This window comes from Xiphophorus couchianus, chromosome 15 (genome assembly GCF_001444195.1).
Source record: "Xiphophorus couchianus chromosome 15, X_couchianus-1.0, whole genome shotgun sequence".
NCBI lineage: Eukaryota > Metazoa > Chordata > Actinopteri > Cyprinodontiformes > Poeciliidae > Xiphophorus > Xiphophorus couchianus.
In genome coordinates, this window is record NC_040242.1 from 112,287 (window position 1) to 132,312 (window position 20,026).

The 20,026-nt window shown below is 37.9% G+C and overlaps 1 protein-coding gene across 2 annotated transcripts in view; it reads left to right on the forward strand.

Annotated features, from left to right (window-relative positions):
• Positions 1-20,026, forward strand: part of jag2b (jagged canonical Notch ligand 2b) — a 57,283-nt gene that overhangs the window by 13,005 nt on the left and 24,252 nt on the right. For both annotated transcript variants that reach the window (XM_028040081.1, XM_028040082.1), the window contains exons 3-5: positions 9,187-9,241; positions 15,104-15,361; positions 16,528-16,588. In XM_028040081.1, the coding sequence (XP_027895882.1) occupies positions 9,187-9,241; positions 15,104-15,361; positions 16,528-16,588 (374 nt within the window). The remainder of the gene's footprint in view (positions 1-9,186; positions 9,242-15,103; positions 15,362-16,527; positions 16,589-20,026) is intronic.

Here is a 20,026-nt window from a genome sequence, read left to right on the forward strand (position 1 = left end):
TTAAAATGCATGGCACTGGATGTAACCAGCTGGACTTGCTAGCAAGTCCAAATAGATTCAGCGTGCATTCTCACCTGGTCAGCTGGCTGAAACGCATAAATCCCTGCATCCTTAGCAATTCATCAATCATCTTTTATAAATCGTATAACATTTGTCATGTTTATCTTCACCAAAACAACCTGCATCAGAGCACATAAAGACTAAAATGACTAAATTTCTCCTACAAACAGGTTGGCAGCAGTAGAGTGTTTCAAAGCAAATCTAATGTTTTTAAATGAATCGGCTCGACGTCTTTTCATTAAAACCTATGTTCATCTTTATTTTAATGGTAATGGTTATATTTGACGCACAGTGGCGCAGTTGGTAGCACTGTTGCCTTGCAGCAAGAAGGTCCTGGGTTCGATTCCCGGCCGGGGTCTTTCTGCATGGAGTTTGCATGTTCTCCCTGTGCATGCTTGGGTTCTCTCCGGGTACTCCGGCTTCCTCCCACAGTCCAAAAACATGACTGTTAGGTTAATTGGTCTCTCTAAATTCTCCCTAGGTGTGAGTGTGTGTGTGCATGGTTGTTTGTCCTGTATGTCTCTGTGTTGCCCTGCGACAGACTGGCGACCTGTCCAGGGTGAACCCCGCCTCCCGCCTGGAACGTAGCTGGAGATGGGCACCAGCAACCCTCCCGACCCCATTAGGGACAAGGGTGCACAGAAAATGGATGGATGGATGGATGGTTATATTTGCATGATTTGAAACAATTAATCGTGATGAATGTTACTGAAATAATCGTTAACTAATTTAGTAATCAATTCATTAACTGGAGTATCCACACTCAAAAAAAGACAATTTGATGAAAGAACAACACAATTAGAGCAGCAATTGAGCAAAAACTGTACAATAAAGATATACATTTTGCATTTAAATGATGAACTCTAAGATGTTATGTATAAAACTGGTCAAGTGACACAATTTTAGCTTTATTTGGTTCAAATTCTGTAAATAATAATCAACAAAATACCCGTAAGCTGCATTAAGTTTTAAATGCTGGTTTTGCATTTCAGTTATAAAAAAGGAATTGAATTAGTTGTTTACATCTCAATGTATTTATTTTATGAAAACTGCTTAAGTGGTTAAAAAAAAAATCTGCAGAATATGCCAATTTCTTTTTATGCGATTAATCACCAGAATAATCTATAATGTAACCTGTAACTAAAATCTGGGGCAGCTTTAATGGTTTGTGTATTGGACGTATATTTTTTGTTGACCAATTATTTTTCATTACAACTTTTGACAAACTTTATGATTAGTTGTTAACCGAGAAGGCTGTTACCATGATGACCAGCAATATAATTTCAACGCTGCCATCAACAAATGTTCTGCAAATGCCTCGTCTCTGCATGCGTGCAATTCATTCCCTACCTCCTGCTAAATGCATGGCGTGCAGGTGCTAGAGGTTCCTTGTGGAGGTAATTAAAGCATGTCATTACACGGGCAGTTAAATTGTCACCGTACTGCTGAACCTGTTTGAAATGATAATGGCGCTCGGCTGGAGGCGGCGCTGTGTCGCACTCCAGTCGCGTTGCCTTGGATCAGGAATTAGCCTGTTAATGTTTCTGAAGCATGCTTATTGCTGCGGCAGCTCTCAGGCTCCAGGCTAACTAATGGTAGAGGAAGTAATGAACAAATATTCAAATGAGCCTAACCTTTAAAGCTTTTGTTGGTCACCAGCTTGAGCTTTTGCTGAAATTCATCAATTAACAAAGCGGATATCGGTTGAAATTTGAATCTGGCTTCTTCCTTTTTCTTTCATTTCTAACCAAATAGTAAATTTGTACACTTTTGAGCAATTATGAACTGGTGGATATTTGCATCAAGATTTCTGTGGTTTACATGCAAACTCATTTACACCACTCTCTCAGAACGAACATTGGCGTGCTGGTGTTTGTTTTCACGTGTTGCATAGTCTTGGATCATGCTGGTTAATTAGCACCAGGAGAAGGAGGGGTTTGTTGTATTGGAAGTGCATGGGTAATGACCCTGTTGGCATAGCAGCAGCATGCTCAATGGGCCGTGTATGTGTGCGCACAGCCGGTATACAGCAGCCAGCCAAATGCCTGGCCTTCAGCGACACATCTCTTGGCTCGGGAACCTGGCAAGCGGCTGACGGGCAAAACTCAGATCCCTCCATCTTTCTGTGTAGAGAGAACTCTGCCTCCTCAACTCTTGATGTATATTTGTAGCAACCTTTTGGCTTTTTGAGTATTGTTGTTAGAAAACTCCATCAGACAAATCTATAGATATTCATCTGTTTAAAAAAAAACATTTTTTATAAAAAACGGGCAAAAATGTTATCGTTAATTAAAAGTTGGTGCAAATTGTTCAAATGTTAATATTTCATTCATATTTTAATCCTGTATAATTTGACTCGAGCATAAACTCCAAAAACACAATCTTACCCAGTATTTTTGATCTAGTTTCTAGTACAAATATCTTACTACACTTTAATTGAGATGAAACTAATTTACAAGTTGCTAGGTAACGGTGCCAGTGGAACTAGAACTTTCAGGTCAATAATTCCTTATTATAGATGAAAAACGAGTTATTTCTTGCTGAAAAGTTACTTGCAAGTTAGTTTTGTCTTATTTCAAGTGAACTAGGATATTTTTTACTAGAAACTAGACCAAAAATACTTGGTAAGACTTTCTGTTTTTGCAGTGCAAGAAAATATTTTTCAAACTGTAACTGGATTGTTTTTTTTGGTTTTTGTTCATCTTTACCTCCCATCATCTTCATTTTTAAGCAAAACTAATGCTTTGTGCACCTTACACTTGGATATTTATGCAAAACATTTTTTGTAGAATTGCACATTGTAGTCATGACGATAAAACACTAAAGTTTGCAAACTGAACAGAGGAAAGGCTCTGTATCTGTTCATAAACAATGATGTACATTTTATTAGGATATCACGATGAGCATTCTCTGAAAACTTGTTTCCAAGTCGAGCTTCTACACTTTCTGCCTGCATGTCAGAAAAAGTGATTTATTGTTGTCTCTACCTCCTGCCCAGGTATTTGTACTTCATTTTTCTTTTCCCTAAGGTGAGGAAATATCCATTTACTAAAACCAGAGGTAATGTTTGCCTCTTTGACCTTATTTTGTGGTGTTTGGGTGGGAAGGCTTCATGACGAGGTCAATTTCTGAGAGAATTTCTCATCTTCCTGCCAATAGGTCTTTGGTCTTTGCCCCTGAACAGATTGAGGAGCAAAGTGAAGTGGATATTTACTTTCTTCCCCATCTTCTTGGCGAAATGGAAAGGAAGCAGGCTTGGCTGTCTTCTATTGCTATTTCTGTTGCGCCTTCAGAACTTGTCCCAGTAAACTTTACATCCAAATCTTCTCCTCTGGCTTTGACTTGAAATGTCTAAGCTGTAATTTCCTATTTGGAGAACAAATAACATCCCCTGATATAATTTTGGTATTTACAAAAATAGCTATTGAAGGCTGATTGAGAAAATTTTGTAGATTTCTGTACAGTACTGGTTTCATTGAAGTTCTTACTATGTTTTTATACCAGATAGTCCAGAGATTTGGTTCAATTCAGACCAAAATTGCAACCTTTGTTACATTTTCAGCTTGTGTGGTTCACTTTCTCGCTCGCTGTGAAACAGTCCAAACTTTTTGAAAACGTGTTCCCCTCCTTGCCTGTAGAGGCGCTACACCAAGAACTACTGAAGGAAGTGGCATGAAAATCTCTGAAGACATGAGCGCAGCTTCCTCCTTGGAGTGTGCACTACTACAAAAAGGGAGTAGTGCCAGATTTTAGCGGCTGTAGGAGTTTATGAACCTTTTCTCTCACTAACACCAGACATGAGTGCTTGCTATAGTTATATTTACCTAGAATGCCCTGCTCTATTCATGCTTTTGGAGTTATCTCCAGTCTGCTTAAGAGTTCACTTGAACCAAACCAAGACCTCAAGTTTTTAGGCAGACCAGAGTTAATGGTGGTTCCATACAAATGAATAATCTCTATCTTAACATTTATAGTCAGATGAAATAAATTAAAATATATTTTCTGACAAGGTTCATTTATTATATAAAAAGGACAAAAACTGTTCTGCAGAAAGTTGCATTTCATGTTATTTGACAGAGATTCTTATTGTTTAAGCAAGTTTTAACTTGGTTTGAATTGAATTCAACATGGTGCGTATTTTGAACTAAAGAGTTTATTTCCTAACTCAGTGAGAATCAATAAGAAAATTGATAATGGAGTCGGTATCAATGAATTCTCATTAATTCCCAGCAGAGTTCGGTTCTGTGTACACACCTCCCCAAACGGACCGGACCTTCCTGACAAACAGCCTGGAGTTTGGTGAAATCGGACTAAACAGGGTTGGTGTGAATGCTCCCTTAAGGTGATACTGAAAACATCGGAGACTGTTTGAGTGATACAGTTTGCACAAGCTGTGATGCAGCCAATACTATCCCAAAAGACGGGATTGAGATCACAGATTAATGAAGATTACACTCACAGCTACCATAGGCCAGGGGATGAATCACGTTTGACCCGGTGTCCCATCAGAAGGCAATAAATCAGCTGGGAAGACGGCAGTGGATGATCAGGTCACCTCTCTGTGACATGGGAAACGGAGATATACGAAGGTCACAGGGTGTTTTCCTTCGATACGAATTGTGTCTGTTAGAGGCGTCAAAAAAAAACCAACACGTGTGAAAGGCTCGAGTTCAATCAACATTTGTGATCCCAGCCATCCCCCGAGAGACTACGAGTCAATCAAAGCTTCAATCTACAACGCCAGACTCTGATGGCGCTGAATTGTGGGCAGACTGGGATCAGGCCTGGGATTACACACCAGACCCGGATCTCACATTCTTAGTATTCTTCGAATGCAAACATGCACGTCACCCCACATGCAGAGGGCTGACCCCTCTTTTCAGAAAGAAGCGTGCAGATCCCATGCTTAGTGACCCCAACCTGCCCCAGCTTCCACTTCCCACTGCCATCTCTCCCTCTTTCCCTCCCGTCCCTTTTTATATTTCAACGACTACCTTCCACTCATCCATCCACCCCTTCATCTGCCGTGGGAACCTACACCTGTGGCTCTCCCCAGGCAGCACCATCACCACGTCTTCACCCCTTTCATTGTTAAGAGTTGGATACCTTCTTACAGGGGTTTTATCTCGTTGCATTAAGCGAAGATGCTCCATGTTTTTCTGCCATGTCCCAATTTTCCAAAACTAGGATTCCTCTGCCTAAATCCTCTAATCCACCAGGGGAACAAGTAGGATTTTGGCGCTTTGACCTAAAGTGTGTTCTTTGCCTTGTCAGGCTGATATCAAATATTTCTACCTTGACGAAAGACTTGAAGTCGGGCAGGTTGAGATCACGTTTGTTTTTCCTGAAGTGCAACCCGTTCGGATTTACCGTGAGGACTTGATGGAAGAACCGCTGTCCTGCTCAGGCTCGGCAGCACACATGCTGACACTAATTGTCCTCGTGCTGACTGCGTCTCTTCACGGACAATGGTTTTGATTGGAATGGGGGTGAGTTTCGGTGTTGGGACAAGGGTCTTTGTTTGGTAGCCTTTCCCCGTTCCCTCCCCCAATCCTCTCCTTTATCCCCCTGCCCATCCATCTATCTTGTTCCGACCATTTGGGCAGCTGTCACTTAATCCAGCTAATCACAGACTGGGATGGTTTGTGGGAAACCAGTCTAGTCCATGGCTTTGCTCCTCTGACTTGAATCATTTACAGCATGTAGGCATGCAAGAATCTCTAGATCTTTGTGAAGCCTAAAAATAGTTTTTATAGAGATTTATTCACCAAGTTGCAGCCAGTGATTGCCAATCATTTCCTTTTTTATGCATTGGCTTACACACCCACACACCAACCCACAGAGTCACCCTCCTTTCCTTTTGTGGTGGGGGGATGGGTGGAAAGGTCAGAAGCCGAGCTACGTGTCGTGGGATGATGCACGTTTATGTCACATAATCCATCGCCGGAGCTGCATCTGCTGCACGCCTGCAGTTGGATTGATGGTTTACCCAAACGTCACCCTGAAGCTTATCACTTTTTGGGTCTTTGGTAGTTTTTATGTCTTACCTGTTGATTTGGCTTCTTGCATCTTCCTAGCTATTCTCTCGTCACCCATGGTCTTCCACAAAAACACTCCCCTCCCCTTCCTCCTGCCACCACCCACAGCCAGACAAGCCTGCTTAATCCCATAGCCCAGCAGCTACCAGCCTACCAGCTTGCAGGTCCCCCAGATCAACAACAGACTTACAAACACACACTTTTCCATCTTTCCCTCGCTGGTTTCTTGATTCATGCATTCACAAATCCATTTTTCCCCTCCCCTTAACGAACCCCCACGCCTCTCCAATATCCGGTTGGTGACATTACACTAGAGGTCACAGCAGTCACACTATGGGTGCTACGACTGTCACTGGTAGTGATGTAATGACTGCTATTTAGGTCAACTGGTTGCCTAGCAGTGATGCTGGTTTGTGTGTACATCTATTTACATTTGCTCAAACCAGTCTGTGCTGTGATTGTCCAAAATGCAAATGGTTTTACAGTCTTTATGGGCTAAAATATAAGAAATATCTTAAAATTTTAATCATTCTATCATTTCCAATCATGTTTTTAGGCCACATCAACGAACTGTGCAGATGAAAAAATTTATTTGGTATTGATAGGCTTGAGTTGTCCAAATAGTTTTGGTTCTGTTCAAAGTAGTTGAAGTTTTTGAGTATAAATTTGATAAGCAAGCGAACGATGTTCATCAACACGCTACAAGTGTAAAGCATAACTTGGTGTGAAACGTGATAATCCACTTACCGGTGATTTAACTCCCCGTCTGACAACCAAGGGCAAAGCCAGTCCATGTAGTGCAGATCATCATGCAGGCAGAGTCACTTTGTTATTGGCAATCAAACCTGCAGGGGATGAAGGGAAATCGATTTTAATATTAATCAGGAAGAAACTGAAACTCATTTGCATCAGAAAAACGATGTGAAATATTTTACATTTTTTGTAGTTCCTAAAGGAAGCTCAGTGTTTGGCAGTAATCTACTCTGACCCCAGCTTCAGGCCATTCTTGTGGCTTTTATCCAGATTAACCATTTTCAGTGGTGGGGGGCTTGCTCTGGAATTGCAGCACCCCCACTTTTAGTTACTTATTTTTTGTAGAAACTCTTTTAAAAAATCTACTTTTTTATGTTTATAACAACCTTTTATTAAAATGTGTTTTTAAAAAATCCAGCTTTTTGACTAGAGTACAATTGTCAAATGGGCAAAAAGTTAAACAGTTTTTTACTAAAGTCTGGACGGTTAATTGTCCCAGAAATTATTGCGATAAACCGTATGATTGTTTTGATTGACCCTTTTCTGGTAATATTATGGTATAAAAACGCAAAAAAAAAAACAAGACATTTTAGATGTACAAAATAGATCAATCAGAAATGACAAAATGAATGATAAAGTCTCTAAAAAACAAAAAGGCCTTCAGAAAAAGGGCAAAGCAAAAACCGAAGACCTTATCATTCAGTTGTTGGTAGAAAGGGGAAAGAAGAAATAAATCATGCTAATGGAAATTATTGAGCTTGTTTTAATTGATTATGCAATTAATTGATTTACTGCTTATCATGACAAGCTTCAGGTTCTGTATTAATCAGAGAGCATGGTGTAACCCAGGGGTGGGCAACTCCAGGCCTCGAGGGCCGGTTTCCTGCAACTTTTAGATGCATCTCTACTTCAGCACACCTGAGTCAAATAATGAGGTCATTAGCAGGACTCTGGAGAACTTGACTGCACTTAGGAGGTGATTCAGTTATTGGATTCAAGTGTGTTGGACCAGGGAGACATCTAAGATTTGCAGGACACCGGCCCTCGAGGACCAGGATTGCCCACCCCTGGTGTAACCCATAATTCTCCTTTTTTCTATATACATAAAGCAAAATTCTGTTTTCTTCACAATAGGAAAGATTAGAGAACATGCCATTCAAGCAAGAATAAAAATAAAATGATTCTTCTCCTGAACTTGTCCCGATTTACAGTAGAGCTACAAAATATTTTACAAAATCATGAAAAAAATGCATTAATTATCCACATTTTGCTTATTTGTCTGTTTTGTGTCAAGGTGGGAATTCATAAAAGCTAAAACACAACAAAAGCGTTAACTCCTTTATTTATGGTGGGGTTTTTAAGAATCTGAATTGAAACAAGTAAAAAAAAACAAAAAAACATTTAATTTCCCTTTGGGATCCATAAAGTATTTTTGAACTTAAATTTGTGCGTATGTACTCTGCAGTTGAAGAGTTTAAAACTGTTTATTTTTAACAGTTCCAGCAAAGTTTTTATTTTTACATCCTAAAGAGAATTTTATCAGTATTTACTTCCATCTAGAATAAAAGTTGAGATCTCTAGCTTTATTTTTTTAAGTTCAGTCACAAAACCATATTGACTTTCTTTTATTAACCACTTTTCCTCATAGATCTTTTTTTAAAAAGTCCCTGTAATGACTCCAATTACGGCTCGTCATTTATAAAACCATTGAAAAACTCAACCCATCAAGCTCCTTCTGATCAAGCTGAAGCTTTCAGAACCTGCAAAGTTTCCCTCCTGAGCTGAAAAGTGTGTGAGAGCTGATATTTGTGCACTCCATGCAGAGCTGGAGGAAAGTTGAAAGGAGTTGGTGCTTAAAGTTGATGCTCTTCGCTCTTCTCCAGTTGCTACTTTTGGCTGCTCACAGTTGGACCTACTGTAGCGTGTTCTCTTATTTCTGAATCATTGGGTTACATTGGGGCTGTAACTCTAGCAGTACTCTGTAGTCAAGCCAAGTTGAATACTTGACTCTGTAGTAGCAATAAAATTGATTTTTGCATCATCGGTTCGAATGTGTCTGATGCTTGTTCAAGAATGAAGTGACTGAAATGATGCTCCGCTGTCTTTTGCTGACGTTTCCTTTGCAATGAATCTAAAGGTTTGCGTCCGTTTTGGGTTTAGACTTGTGCACCATATTTTCTGGAACAAGAAACATGATTTGCAAAATATATTGTTGTACTGAAATAATGCCTCCGGAGTAAATTATCGTTTTGAGCTGTATGAAGAGTAAAGTCTGTTTTCTTAATTTAATTCTCATTGTGTGTCACTCACTCTTTTTGTTTTTTCTTTTCTGCAGCGAACTTTTACGTTGATTGTTGAAGCCTGGGACTGGGACAACGACACACGCAACAGTAAGTTCATACTTTATAAGTTAATCAATTTTATTTGAATCTGTTTTCCTTCAGTCTTTTCTGGGCATTTTGATTTATTACAGCGGTAGTAACTGTAAATTCATCGTTTCCACAGTCATCATGAAACAAAATATCAATACTTTCTAATTACATCAGACATGTAAAGTGAAGATTTCATGCTTTTATAAAAACTATTTAGTTTTTATAACACTATTTAGTTCTTTCATTCCAAAATGTGAAGTTCAATAAATATAGATGATTTCTGCTTCTGAATTGCTATTAAAAGCTGTATAATGTGGATACATTCTTGTTTTTATTTCATATTAATATCCTTGCGTCACTAAATATGATGCAGAAACACACTTGTATCAGATCTATTGAATTGTTGTAATTTCACGATTCTATCCCTTAAATTTTTAAACCAATTGACTTTTTAAAAACTTTTTGCACAGCCTCATTTTGATAATCAAATAAGTACCAAGTTTTCCACAAAGATGTGACTGATATCAAAATAAATTATTAATTTGAGAAACCAGTACAACAAACTATTATAGTAATTGATTGATCTGACAATTAATCGGATTTTTAAATAAAGGCACATTATGCAGCTTTTTCACTTAACTACTTAAGACTTTTTTTATATGCATTAGAAATGGATGGAAAGATGTAAATAAACATATCAGTTTCTTTATTAAATAATAAAAAAATAAACATTTTATTGCCTAAAATGCAATAATACCGCATTAGTTTCATTAATTTGATCTGGGTAAAGGTAACATAATATCACTTTAGAAGCTTTGACTTTATCACATTTACAGACAAAAGTGTTTTTATCCAAAATGCAAAATGTATATATATTTGTACAGTTTTGGCTTAATTACTGCAGATTTTTATTATTCATGTTTTGGGGTTTATGTACTTAAAACTTATTAAATTAGTTGACGATTATTTGAATAGTCATGATTAATCTGATTAATCGTTTCAGCTCTGGTCAAAATTAGAAACTTGGAAAAACTTTTGAAAACTTCTTCAATTAATTGGAAAGACCAAATAAAAAGACGCAAGTCTGTATGATTAATATAAAATACTAAATTTAGTTCCAAATCTTTGCAGATTAATGTATTTTCATCCAATGTTCAGATGAATGTTTGTGTTGGCAGAAAATTCCAGAATAGTTTTTCTTCAGGTGGGAGTTTATGCTAAAATATTCTCACAGTGCAAACCTTGACTGCTAGAGCTGTTGGCTCTGATGGTCATTTTGGACCAGCTGTATCCTGATTTTTTTATTTTTCCTTTGAGTTTGTCCGCCTGGTGGACTTCTTTAAACATTTTATTACACATCTGTGCCGTCTTCAGGAAGAACCATCATCAGCTGTAATATCCGCATGTCTGAATGCGGCTTTGATCTGCAAAGATACCAATAATTACACATGAGATTCTTCTACGTGTTCATTAACGCAGAATCAACGGTTTCTGATCATCCCGTGTTTATTTGAGGTATTTGCATCCTGTTTTGGCGCCCTCATCAAACAAACTTCCGCCTGTAGACGGAGACAATGGAGAATAAATAGATTTTGACATCATCACTCTTTGATTAGCTGTGTCGTCTTTTGTTGCTGCATTAGTTGAGTAAATTTGCGGCTCTGATGGATCGGAGGCCTAATTGTTGCTCGAAACATTCCAGTTGGTTTCCGTCCAGCCTGTAGCATTCAGCCTGAGCCAAATCGCCGTAAAGAACGTAAATGGATGTTTCTGGTCCGAGTGCTTAAAGCGTCTTAAATCAGTTTGTCACTTAATGTTAATCACATTTACTTCTTTCTTTTTTTCTCCACCTTATGTATTTAGTGTCAAAAAAGATTCAATGTGTAAGATCCTGGCTGTTCCAGAAAAAATTTGAAAAAATTGGTTAAACTGATTAAACTCATATTTTTGGTTTTAATCCTCAATCGCTATTGTGTGATCTAGAATTGTTTTCAATATCAGGACCAATAAAAGTATCGGTAAATTTACTGCCACCGCCATACGTCTCAGTTAACAGTTGTGGTATGATTGGCAATTTAAAAGTTTCCCACCTAAAATGTGAAACAAAAAAAGTGAATTTCTGGTCTTTAGAAGGTAATGAGGTATGGCTAATTTTTTAAGGCACTTTAAAACAGTAATTGTAATGAATTAGTGCTGGAAAATGTATCGCGGTATAAGTATTTCATATCACTTGATCAGTCAATATTAACTATTAATGTTTTGATAGATCTAAAATGCTGCCAAACATTTCCTGTTTCATCCAGTTTTCACTCCTAGACTTTGTTATTTATATTTAGGCAGTTTATGAGGCAGAGTGGTGGAAGCTACTTAACAAGTTGTTGCTAGGTAACTGAAATCTGGCGGAACTTGTAACTGCTTGTGGTTGCTAGGTAACCAAAGAGCGAGGGAGGGAGTTGATTCCACCAACTTTGCTTACTTCGTTGAGCAGCTAAAGCCCTGTGTTGAGTTTTCTGTTGAAACAAAGCTGAAACTGTTTGATGATTTTTTTTTTTCGATGCAGCTGGTTTTTAAATTTTATTTAAAAAAGAAAAATCTTGCAGAAATGAACCTAGTTCTTTGCAGTGAACGTTATGTTGCCGTAGTCTTCTGAATAGGTTTTGGAAGAAAAATGGAAGTTTAATTTTTTTTCTTTTTTTTCTCCTGAAGTTGCATGAAGTTTTTGAAAGTGCATCTACTGTTCGGCTGAGTGAGATCTGGATATTTGTTGAGACTTCCTTTCAGCAGAGCTGCACATTTTTCTGAGAGGTTCTGCATTTTATACATGCCTTCTGTGGCGGTTAATGGAGCATACAGTTCAGTTTTGTTACATCGTTTGGACTCATGTTTGTTTTAAAAGGTCAGGTTAAGGTCAAAGGGTGAACGTGTGAAAGAAATTAGTCCTGAGGTGCAACATAAAAGCAGATATTTAGTCTCTTTATATTGTAATACAAAAATCTCTTTATACTCTTTCAATTTCAATCCATTTTTGCCATCATTTTCTAGCTTTGAGAGTAAATCCAAAATATTGGTAAACCCAGCTATGTAGGGTCAAATTTATATGCACTTTCTGGCAGATTAATTTTCAGAACCAAAATATAAATTGTTTATATAATGTAACAAAATTAGGCAAAATTAACACTTTTCCAAATCAGCTCCTCTCGATGTAAAACTTCTAAAACTATAACAAGATCAAATTTTGTGGTGAATTTTTGGGTTAAAATAAGTTCATTCAGTGGTTAGAGAGTGGAGACATTTTACTTAAAAGAAAGAAGAACTTATTGGTAAAAGGCTATTCAAATACTGAGTAACTGATCAAAAAATCAATGTAATATTTAAAAAATACACCACAAGACAGAAAAAATATAAAGCTATGTGGACATTTTGGAATTTTAAGGACCAAAATGAAAATAGATTGGATAGAATCAGGCATTAAAAAAAAAGTAGACTTTTCAGTAAAAAACTTATGAAACTTTAACAAAACTGCAGGTGATTTTTGTTGGTGTTCATTCAGTAAAGTTACTCACAGTAGGTAAAGTATCCAGAATCTTCACTAAAGTAAGAGTAGGGACATTTCACAATAAAATTTCTCGAGTAAAAGTAAAAATGCTCCCAAAAGTTTTCTTTTTTTCTTTTTTCCCAAAAAAAGTTACTCAAGTAAATGTAACTAAGTTAATTCCAACTCTTTTGCCACTGATTGAAGCAGCAAGAGAACTTGGCTATTTTTTGGCTGATCAACTAGCATCACTATTATTTCATAAACTGACTGAGGGTGTGTCTCCTTTTGAGTTTTTTTTTTTATATCCTAAGGCTTTCTTCTTCCTCATTGCCAGACTCGTCACCCAGAAACTGTGTGTTGTGCATACATTATCTTGTATGCAGACTCACTAAATGCTCTGTATTGACTCTAGAAGTCTAACAGACATGAAGCTCAACATGTCGACCATGACTCGGCACACCGGTCTGGTTCTACATAAGACCCGATGCGTGGTTCTGTCAGTGGATTCCTCTCCTCCACCGTCACATCCTCCCGTCTGCCTCTACACCCCCCATCCCACCGCGTCCTCAGGAAAGGCAGCTGGCTGTTTTCCTTGTGTTTATCGAACAGGAAGTGGAGCGGACTAGGCGAACTGGCCCACTGTTTAGACACTTGGTTGCAGAGACCGGATTGGGCCCAGAGCCCATTGTTCTCTATCTGGCAACTGGCGAGGGTTATTTCTGTTGTTGTTGTTGCTTAATTCTGTCTGACATTGTGTAAGTCCCCAGCAGAGGAAGGTGCAGGTATGTGTGTGTGTTCCTGTTTCCAACGAGTCCAAAACCGTGGAGAAAAAGAAATCACGGTCCCCACTCCACAGCCATTGTTTGTCTGCTTTGAGCTCGCCTTGATAAATCAAATTGTTTTCCTGCTGTTGGGTTTCTCAGAACGTTGTTAGCTGGCAACATAGATAAACGTGAGTATGGAGGCCTAAAACTGTCAAATGATGGATAAATTAAATGGTTTTCTGTTGGTTACTTGATTAACTGGTAATTTTCACATTTTCTTAGGGTTGTCATGGTAACAAATTATGATGGGCAATAAATTGTCACTGTAATTATTGTGATGAACAATACGAGTTGTTTTTGTAACCATTTTCGAGATATACTGTGTATTGACAGCACTGCAAGAAACCCAAGTAGTTTTGGTCTCATTTCCAATGCGAAAACTTTTGTTCGCTTGAAATAAGCGAAAACTACCTTACAAGTAACTTTTCAGCAAGATACAGGAGCTTGTTTTAAGTCAAGTCTTCCTCAATATTGATTAAAAAGTTCTAGTTCCACCGGCGCCGTTACCTAGCAACGCCAGCACGCCCAGCCCGTCACCTAGCAACCCAGTTCTAGTTCCACTGGCAGATTATTTCACTAAAATCATGGGGAGACGTCCTTGGTGAAATAATCTGCCAATGGAACGAATATCTTTTCACCAATATTAAAGAATTATTGACTTAAAACAAAGTCAGATTTCTTAAGTTATCTGTAAGTAACTTACAGAAACTGGACCAAAAGTACTTGGTAAGATTTCTTTTGTTTTCAAAATCAATAAAAACAAAATTAAAAACCATTCTTCAACTGAAACCATAAATAAGATGCACTATGATGTCTGTAAATATAACAAAATATTAATAATCAGAAGGGAAATTATTTAGCCCATTTTAATTCATCATCTGATTGTGATTTACTCCCTCTATCTGATGTCAAACTATTTTCTGAAATGAAATCAGTTTGGATCAACTTGTTTATAATTTAGTTTTCATCATAAAGCAGTTTTCACATCACTATTTTAAATAATTTCATTGCCTTCAGCAAATATTTCGTTGACTTTCAAGGCATTTTTGGAAGATGACATGCAACAATCAAGATTTGTTGTTTTTTAACCCAAACTTGACTTGAAATGGTTCTTATTCCTTATTTTCTTTTTGTGTGGAGTTTTTTTCTTTTGGGAAACAGAGGGGCAATAAGGTGCGGTTTGCCTTTCATTGACTACCTTGCATTTAGATCGTCACTAAAAGAGCAAGATCAAAGTTGGAAGTGGCTGAAGTTGGCCTTAAAGACGGGCTGTGGAGTTCAATCAGTAGAGTTGCTGCACCTCTAAAGCAAAGTGAGTCCATTGAGGTGGTTGAACATCTAATTAGGCGACATCGTTTGAAGATTTTCCGGGCATGTAGCCCTGGAGCAGAGCCATCCCATCAGTCCTGGGTTCTGGATCCTGTGATCAGCTTTTGTTTCCCAAATCGGATTTAGGGTTAATGTTTTCTCAAACTTTTACACAAACTACATCGACGGGACATTGTTTCATGTTCGTTTCAGATGGCGAGGAGCTGCTGATCGAGCGCGGCGTTCACACCGGCATGATCAACCCCGGCGATCCCTGGCAGACCAACCGCCACGACGGGCCGGTGGCTCGCCTCGTCTACCGCATCCGGGTGCGCTGCGACGAGAACTACTACGGGAACAAGTGCAACGAGCTGTGCAATCCTCGGGATGACTACTTCGGACACTATCGCTGCGACGCTTCAGGGACTCGGGTTTGTCTGGACGGCTGGATGGGCAAAGAGTGCAAGACAGGTTAGCCCAGAAAATACTTTCCCAACTAGATCATAGCTATGGAACCGGCTGCTTGTCTAACCTTTTCTCTAGATCATTTGTGGTTCAATACGAGTTATAAAACCATAGTTGTGTAAATCTCAAGAGTGGAGCTCGACAGCATGCTAGGGCTATTGTCGATCGAAAGAAAAAGGAGTCCATTTCCACCAAAACTTTGGGATTTATCTCAGAAATGTCCTTTTTTCTTGAAAAATTGAGTTCCAAAAGTTGAAAAGTTTCAAGAAAAAAACTAACATTTTCTAGAAAGTACCAGGACATTTCTTAAATTAGTCTAAAAATTTGAGTTCCAAAAGATTAGCATTTTCAAGAAAAAACGACAAATTTTAGATTAATTCAAGAAATTTCCTTTTCTAAAAGTTTTGAGTTCCAAAAAAACTGAAGTTTTTAGATTAATTTCAGAAAAGAAATAGTTTTTTTTCTAGAAAATTTGAGCTCCAAAAGTAGAAAAACATCTGAAATGTTATAGAAAAAGCAAGGAACTTCCTGAGTACCACAAGTCAAATATAAAAAAAAAACAGATTTTTAAAATTACTCTAAAATGTTCGAGAAAATCTTTGGTTAATTTCAGAAATTTTCAGGAAAATAATGGGAAATTTCTGACTTTTTCTAGCAAGCGTTTGACTTCTGAAACTCAAATTAAAAAATTTCACAAGTGAAATATGTTCCACTTTCAAAAATTGGCACCTTTTGAAAGTGCAATTTCCAAAAATAAATTTCTGAAATCCAAAAATGACTTTTGTAGCACATGTAACTTTTGAAACTTAAAAAAAAAAAAAAAAAAAAACGTGGACATTTTTGAGATTAAACTCAAAACGTACGTTTTTTTTTCCCAATGAGACTCGGAGTTTGACTGGATTTTTTTTTTTTTTTTTTTTTTGCTGCAGTGATCCTAACAGTGAAAACTGGGGTGTCCACTGTAAATCATTCAGCTAACCTTGAAAGGTGTGAAAAGATGGGTGGAGTTGTTTTTAAAAGCTGCCTAGAGTTTTATATGCAAGTCGTAAAGTTGTCCCTCGTTTCAGAGCGCCGTTAATAACTGTCTTTGCATTTGTTGAAATTATGCTTTTCCCACCTTCACCTTCCATTTATCAACATGAGAATTTAACTTTTTTCTTGTTTTCCTCCAGCGATCTGCAGACAAGGCTGCGACCCGGTACACGGCAACTGCTCTGCTCCAGGCAAATGCGAGTAAGAACTATTTTTTATTTTTGAGCTTTTGGTGGTAAATGTAATTATGAATAACGTATTTCTTGTGTTTTTGGTATCAGATTTTTGCCACTTTGAGACAGTTTTATGTTTAAAGGGGAATCCTGCAGCATTTTGAAACCATAAAAATCTTGCAGACGATGACAGAAAAGAGAGAAAAGTCTAGATTTGACATTCTGAACAGAAGCAGCATCAACTTGGTGAGGCTTGTTGTTTCCAGCCTCTCCTTCCCTTGTGGGCATCTCCCAGATCTCTTCTGAAGGCGAGGCCGAAGCCGAAGCCGCTCCTGCCTTCTTGTATTTTTAGCAGCTCGAGATCCTCCTCAGAATACCAAGAGCCTCATCAGCTCTCTGCACCTTGGACCAAAGAAAGACGCTGCTGTGCGTGTGAATTGCTGCGCTGTAGAATTGCTGCCGGGAATCGTCAGACCCCGGCTTCCCCCCTGTCCGCATTGCAGTCCTCCTTGAAGGGCAAGGGGCAGCGGAGGAAATGAATGCCCGCTGTGTTATTTTCATTCCCCCAAAGTGGAAATGACGGTTAAATAAAGTGACGCGCACTGTCCCTGCTGGTGCCTTGTTTCCAGGATGCGTTCACATCCCGTTGTCATCTGTGGAAACCCTTCTGTCCTCTCCCCACCTGCCGGATGCGACGACGCTCTCCACGACTTTAAAAAAAAAAAAACACCTCCTATGGAAAGATGGGATGAGACGATTAGGGCAAATTTAAAAAATATATTAAAAAAAGACTTTGATCTCAGATTCTGACTTTAAATTTTGACTTCATCAGAGTTCTGATTCTTTCTCAAAACGTTAACATTTTTTCTTTTCTTCAGATATTTGACTCGTTTTCTCAGAATTTCAATGTTTTTTTTCCTCAGAATTTGGATGTTTTTTAGGGTTTTTTTAAATCAAATTTTGACAGGGGTTTTTTCTTAAAATTTTGAATTTTTTATTTTTTAATCAGTATTTTGACTTTGAATTCAGACTTTAAATTTTTGATTTTTTCCCAGAATTTTGACTTTATTTTTTCTCTTCCAAGTCTTGTTTCTCCGATTAATGACAGTTTTGCTCTAAAGTCTGACGTTAATCTTCAGATCATTATGCTTCTTTATTATTTTTTTTATTCCCGTGGCCCTAATCCTCTTCCGTATGACCCAGTGTTGGAAGCTGCTTCTCGTTTTTCCGCGTCCTCCTCATTCCGGTTGGTGAACTGCGACTGATTCATGTAAACCGTCAACAGGAAGAGCGACTTGAATAGGGGAGCGGCAGTAAAAAGGTCGTCCTGCAGGAGCACGAATTTAATGATTCCCCAGGGCACAAAAAGCTGGCATTAAATCATTTACCACCTCTTTTCTTGTTCCGTGTTCGCCCGTGTACGTCACACCTAAAAGCTGCTGAACAAAAGCTGGTGTGTGTCGGTTTTTACATCGCTCCATTCAGACTTCAGAGTGCCCCGCTTTGGGCCTGTTCCGACACATTTAAGAGGCTTGTCCTAAGAATCACCTTGAATCTGCAGAACTTTTTTCTTTTTCAGAAAGAATCAGACTTTGTGAGTTGGAATCTATTTTATTTTGAAACCCTGAACTAGCCCTACCTACTGGTGACCATTTTATCGTATAATTCATCTTTTATCATGATGATTTTCTTATAAGAATTTTGTATTTACATATCAGCAATATACATAAATGTCACCTTACCAGATTATAACATAAGGTAATTTGTATCTACAGTCATTAGACAAGTTACAAAATGCAATAATAAAATAAAACGGAAAATATAAACTGCTTTCTAATCACCGTGGTAACAGTCATACAGTTAATGTTTGCATTTCTGAGCAGTTTAGCAATATTTTTAAGTTGGATTTGAAAACTCACATCATTTTGATTTATTATCACAATGAATTCCAATTAATACTTAAAAATCCCCATAAATAACAGTATTGTTGTGTTTTATTTTACTCTTTTTGTTCAGTGGTAATGTCAGTAAAGTTGAAAACATGATTAAATTCTGTTACTGTGTGCAGCCTAGTGGTACAAATCGAACCCCTTTGTGATTGGTGTCTATAATAGCTGTGGCACCATCACAGCCATACAGTTATCTAAAAGGTAGTAATAATGTCGCTTTTATCCTTATCAAAATAATGTCACAAAATATCGTGATAAACTTTAAGTCTACAGTATATAACCCACCCCTGCATTTATCTTGCTTTCTTGTCCTGAAACATGCAACAAAAAAACAAAATCTTACCAAGTAGCTTTTAGTTTCTAGTGCAAATATCTTTGAAATAAGACGTACATCTTCCAGAAAAGTTACTTTGTAAGTTAGTTTTGTCTTATTTGAAGCCTTATTTCATTTGGTAAGATTTTGTTTTGCAGTGCTGGAGAGTGGCTGGTTTCCAAAGTCTTGGTCTCTCAGAAAGGCAGCGGTGCCGTCTGCAGGGGGCTCAAAATAGCCGTCAATTGACAAGACAGCTGTCCCGACGACACCGCGGCTTTGGAATAGCAGCGTACGACTCTGTGGCTGCGCTGCACGGACTCTGTGTATATACACAGTTGTCTCCAGCCACTCAGTGCCTGAGCGAGTTTACCACCCTCGTAGCCGCCACTCTCCTTCAAAACCAGACTCCTGCTTGTGCGCGGGAGCCCATGGAAGTATACTTAACCTCTCCTGCCCTGGAATGTCAACATACACTGGGATTGCTTGGCAGCAGGCCATGGGACCAGGATGAGTCCATGTTCAGATCAATTATATTAGGGCTTTGTTCTAGGATGCATTTATTATGAATGAGTTGCCTTTTGTTTTTTATGCCACATTCAACATGCAGTTTGAGGATTTATTCAACGATTAATCGGATTGGCGTCTTTGAATGCCACCAAACTTCTATAAAAACCATAAATCAATTCAGAGATTTTTCTTTTTCTCTCATTTGATGATTTGAACCATATTTTCACATTGTGGCTGAAACGATTAATCGGATTAATTGTGATTAATTGATTATAGTAGTGATCGTTAACTAGAGTATGCGAACCCAAGAAAAGGCCATATGCAAAAAAAAACTATTTAAAGCAATAATTAAGCCAAATCTATAAAAAATGTATTAAAAATGGGCATTTTAAGATGAAAACATCTTTGTCTGTAAATATGCTTTACCCAAAACTCAAGCGAAATAGTTTTATATAAAGGAACGCTATGTTGCTACATTTTAGACAACAAAATGTTTTCAGATTCAAAAATTTGTAACTTTTTTGTAAATTTAAATTCTATGAATATAAAATTCATAGAATGTGTCCATTTTTTTTTTTTTTTATCCGATTAATCGTCAGAATTATCGATTGCTTAAAACGATGGCACGGGTGAAATTCAGTGGTGTTTGCAGGCTTTGGTAGAGAAAATGTTTCTTCCTTTCAAAATAAAAGCATGT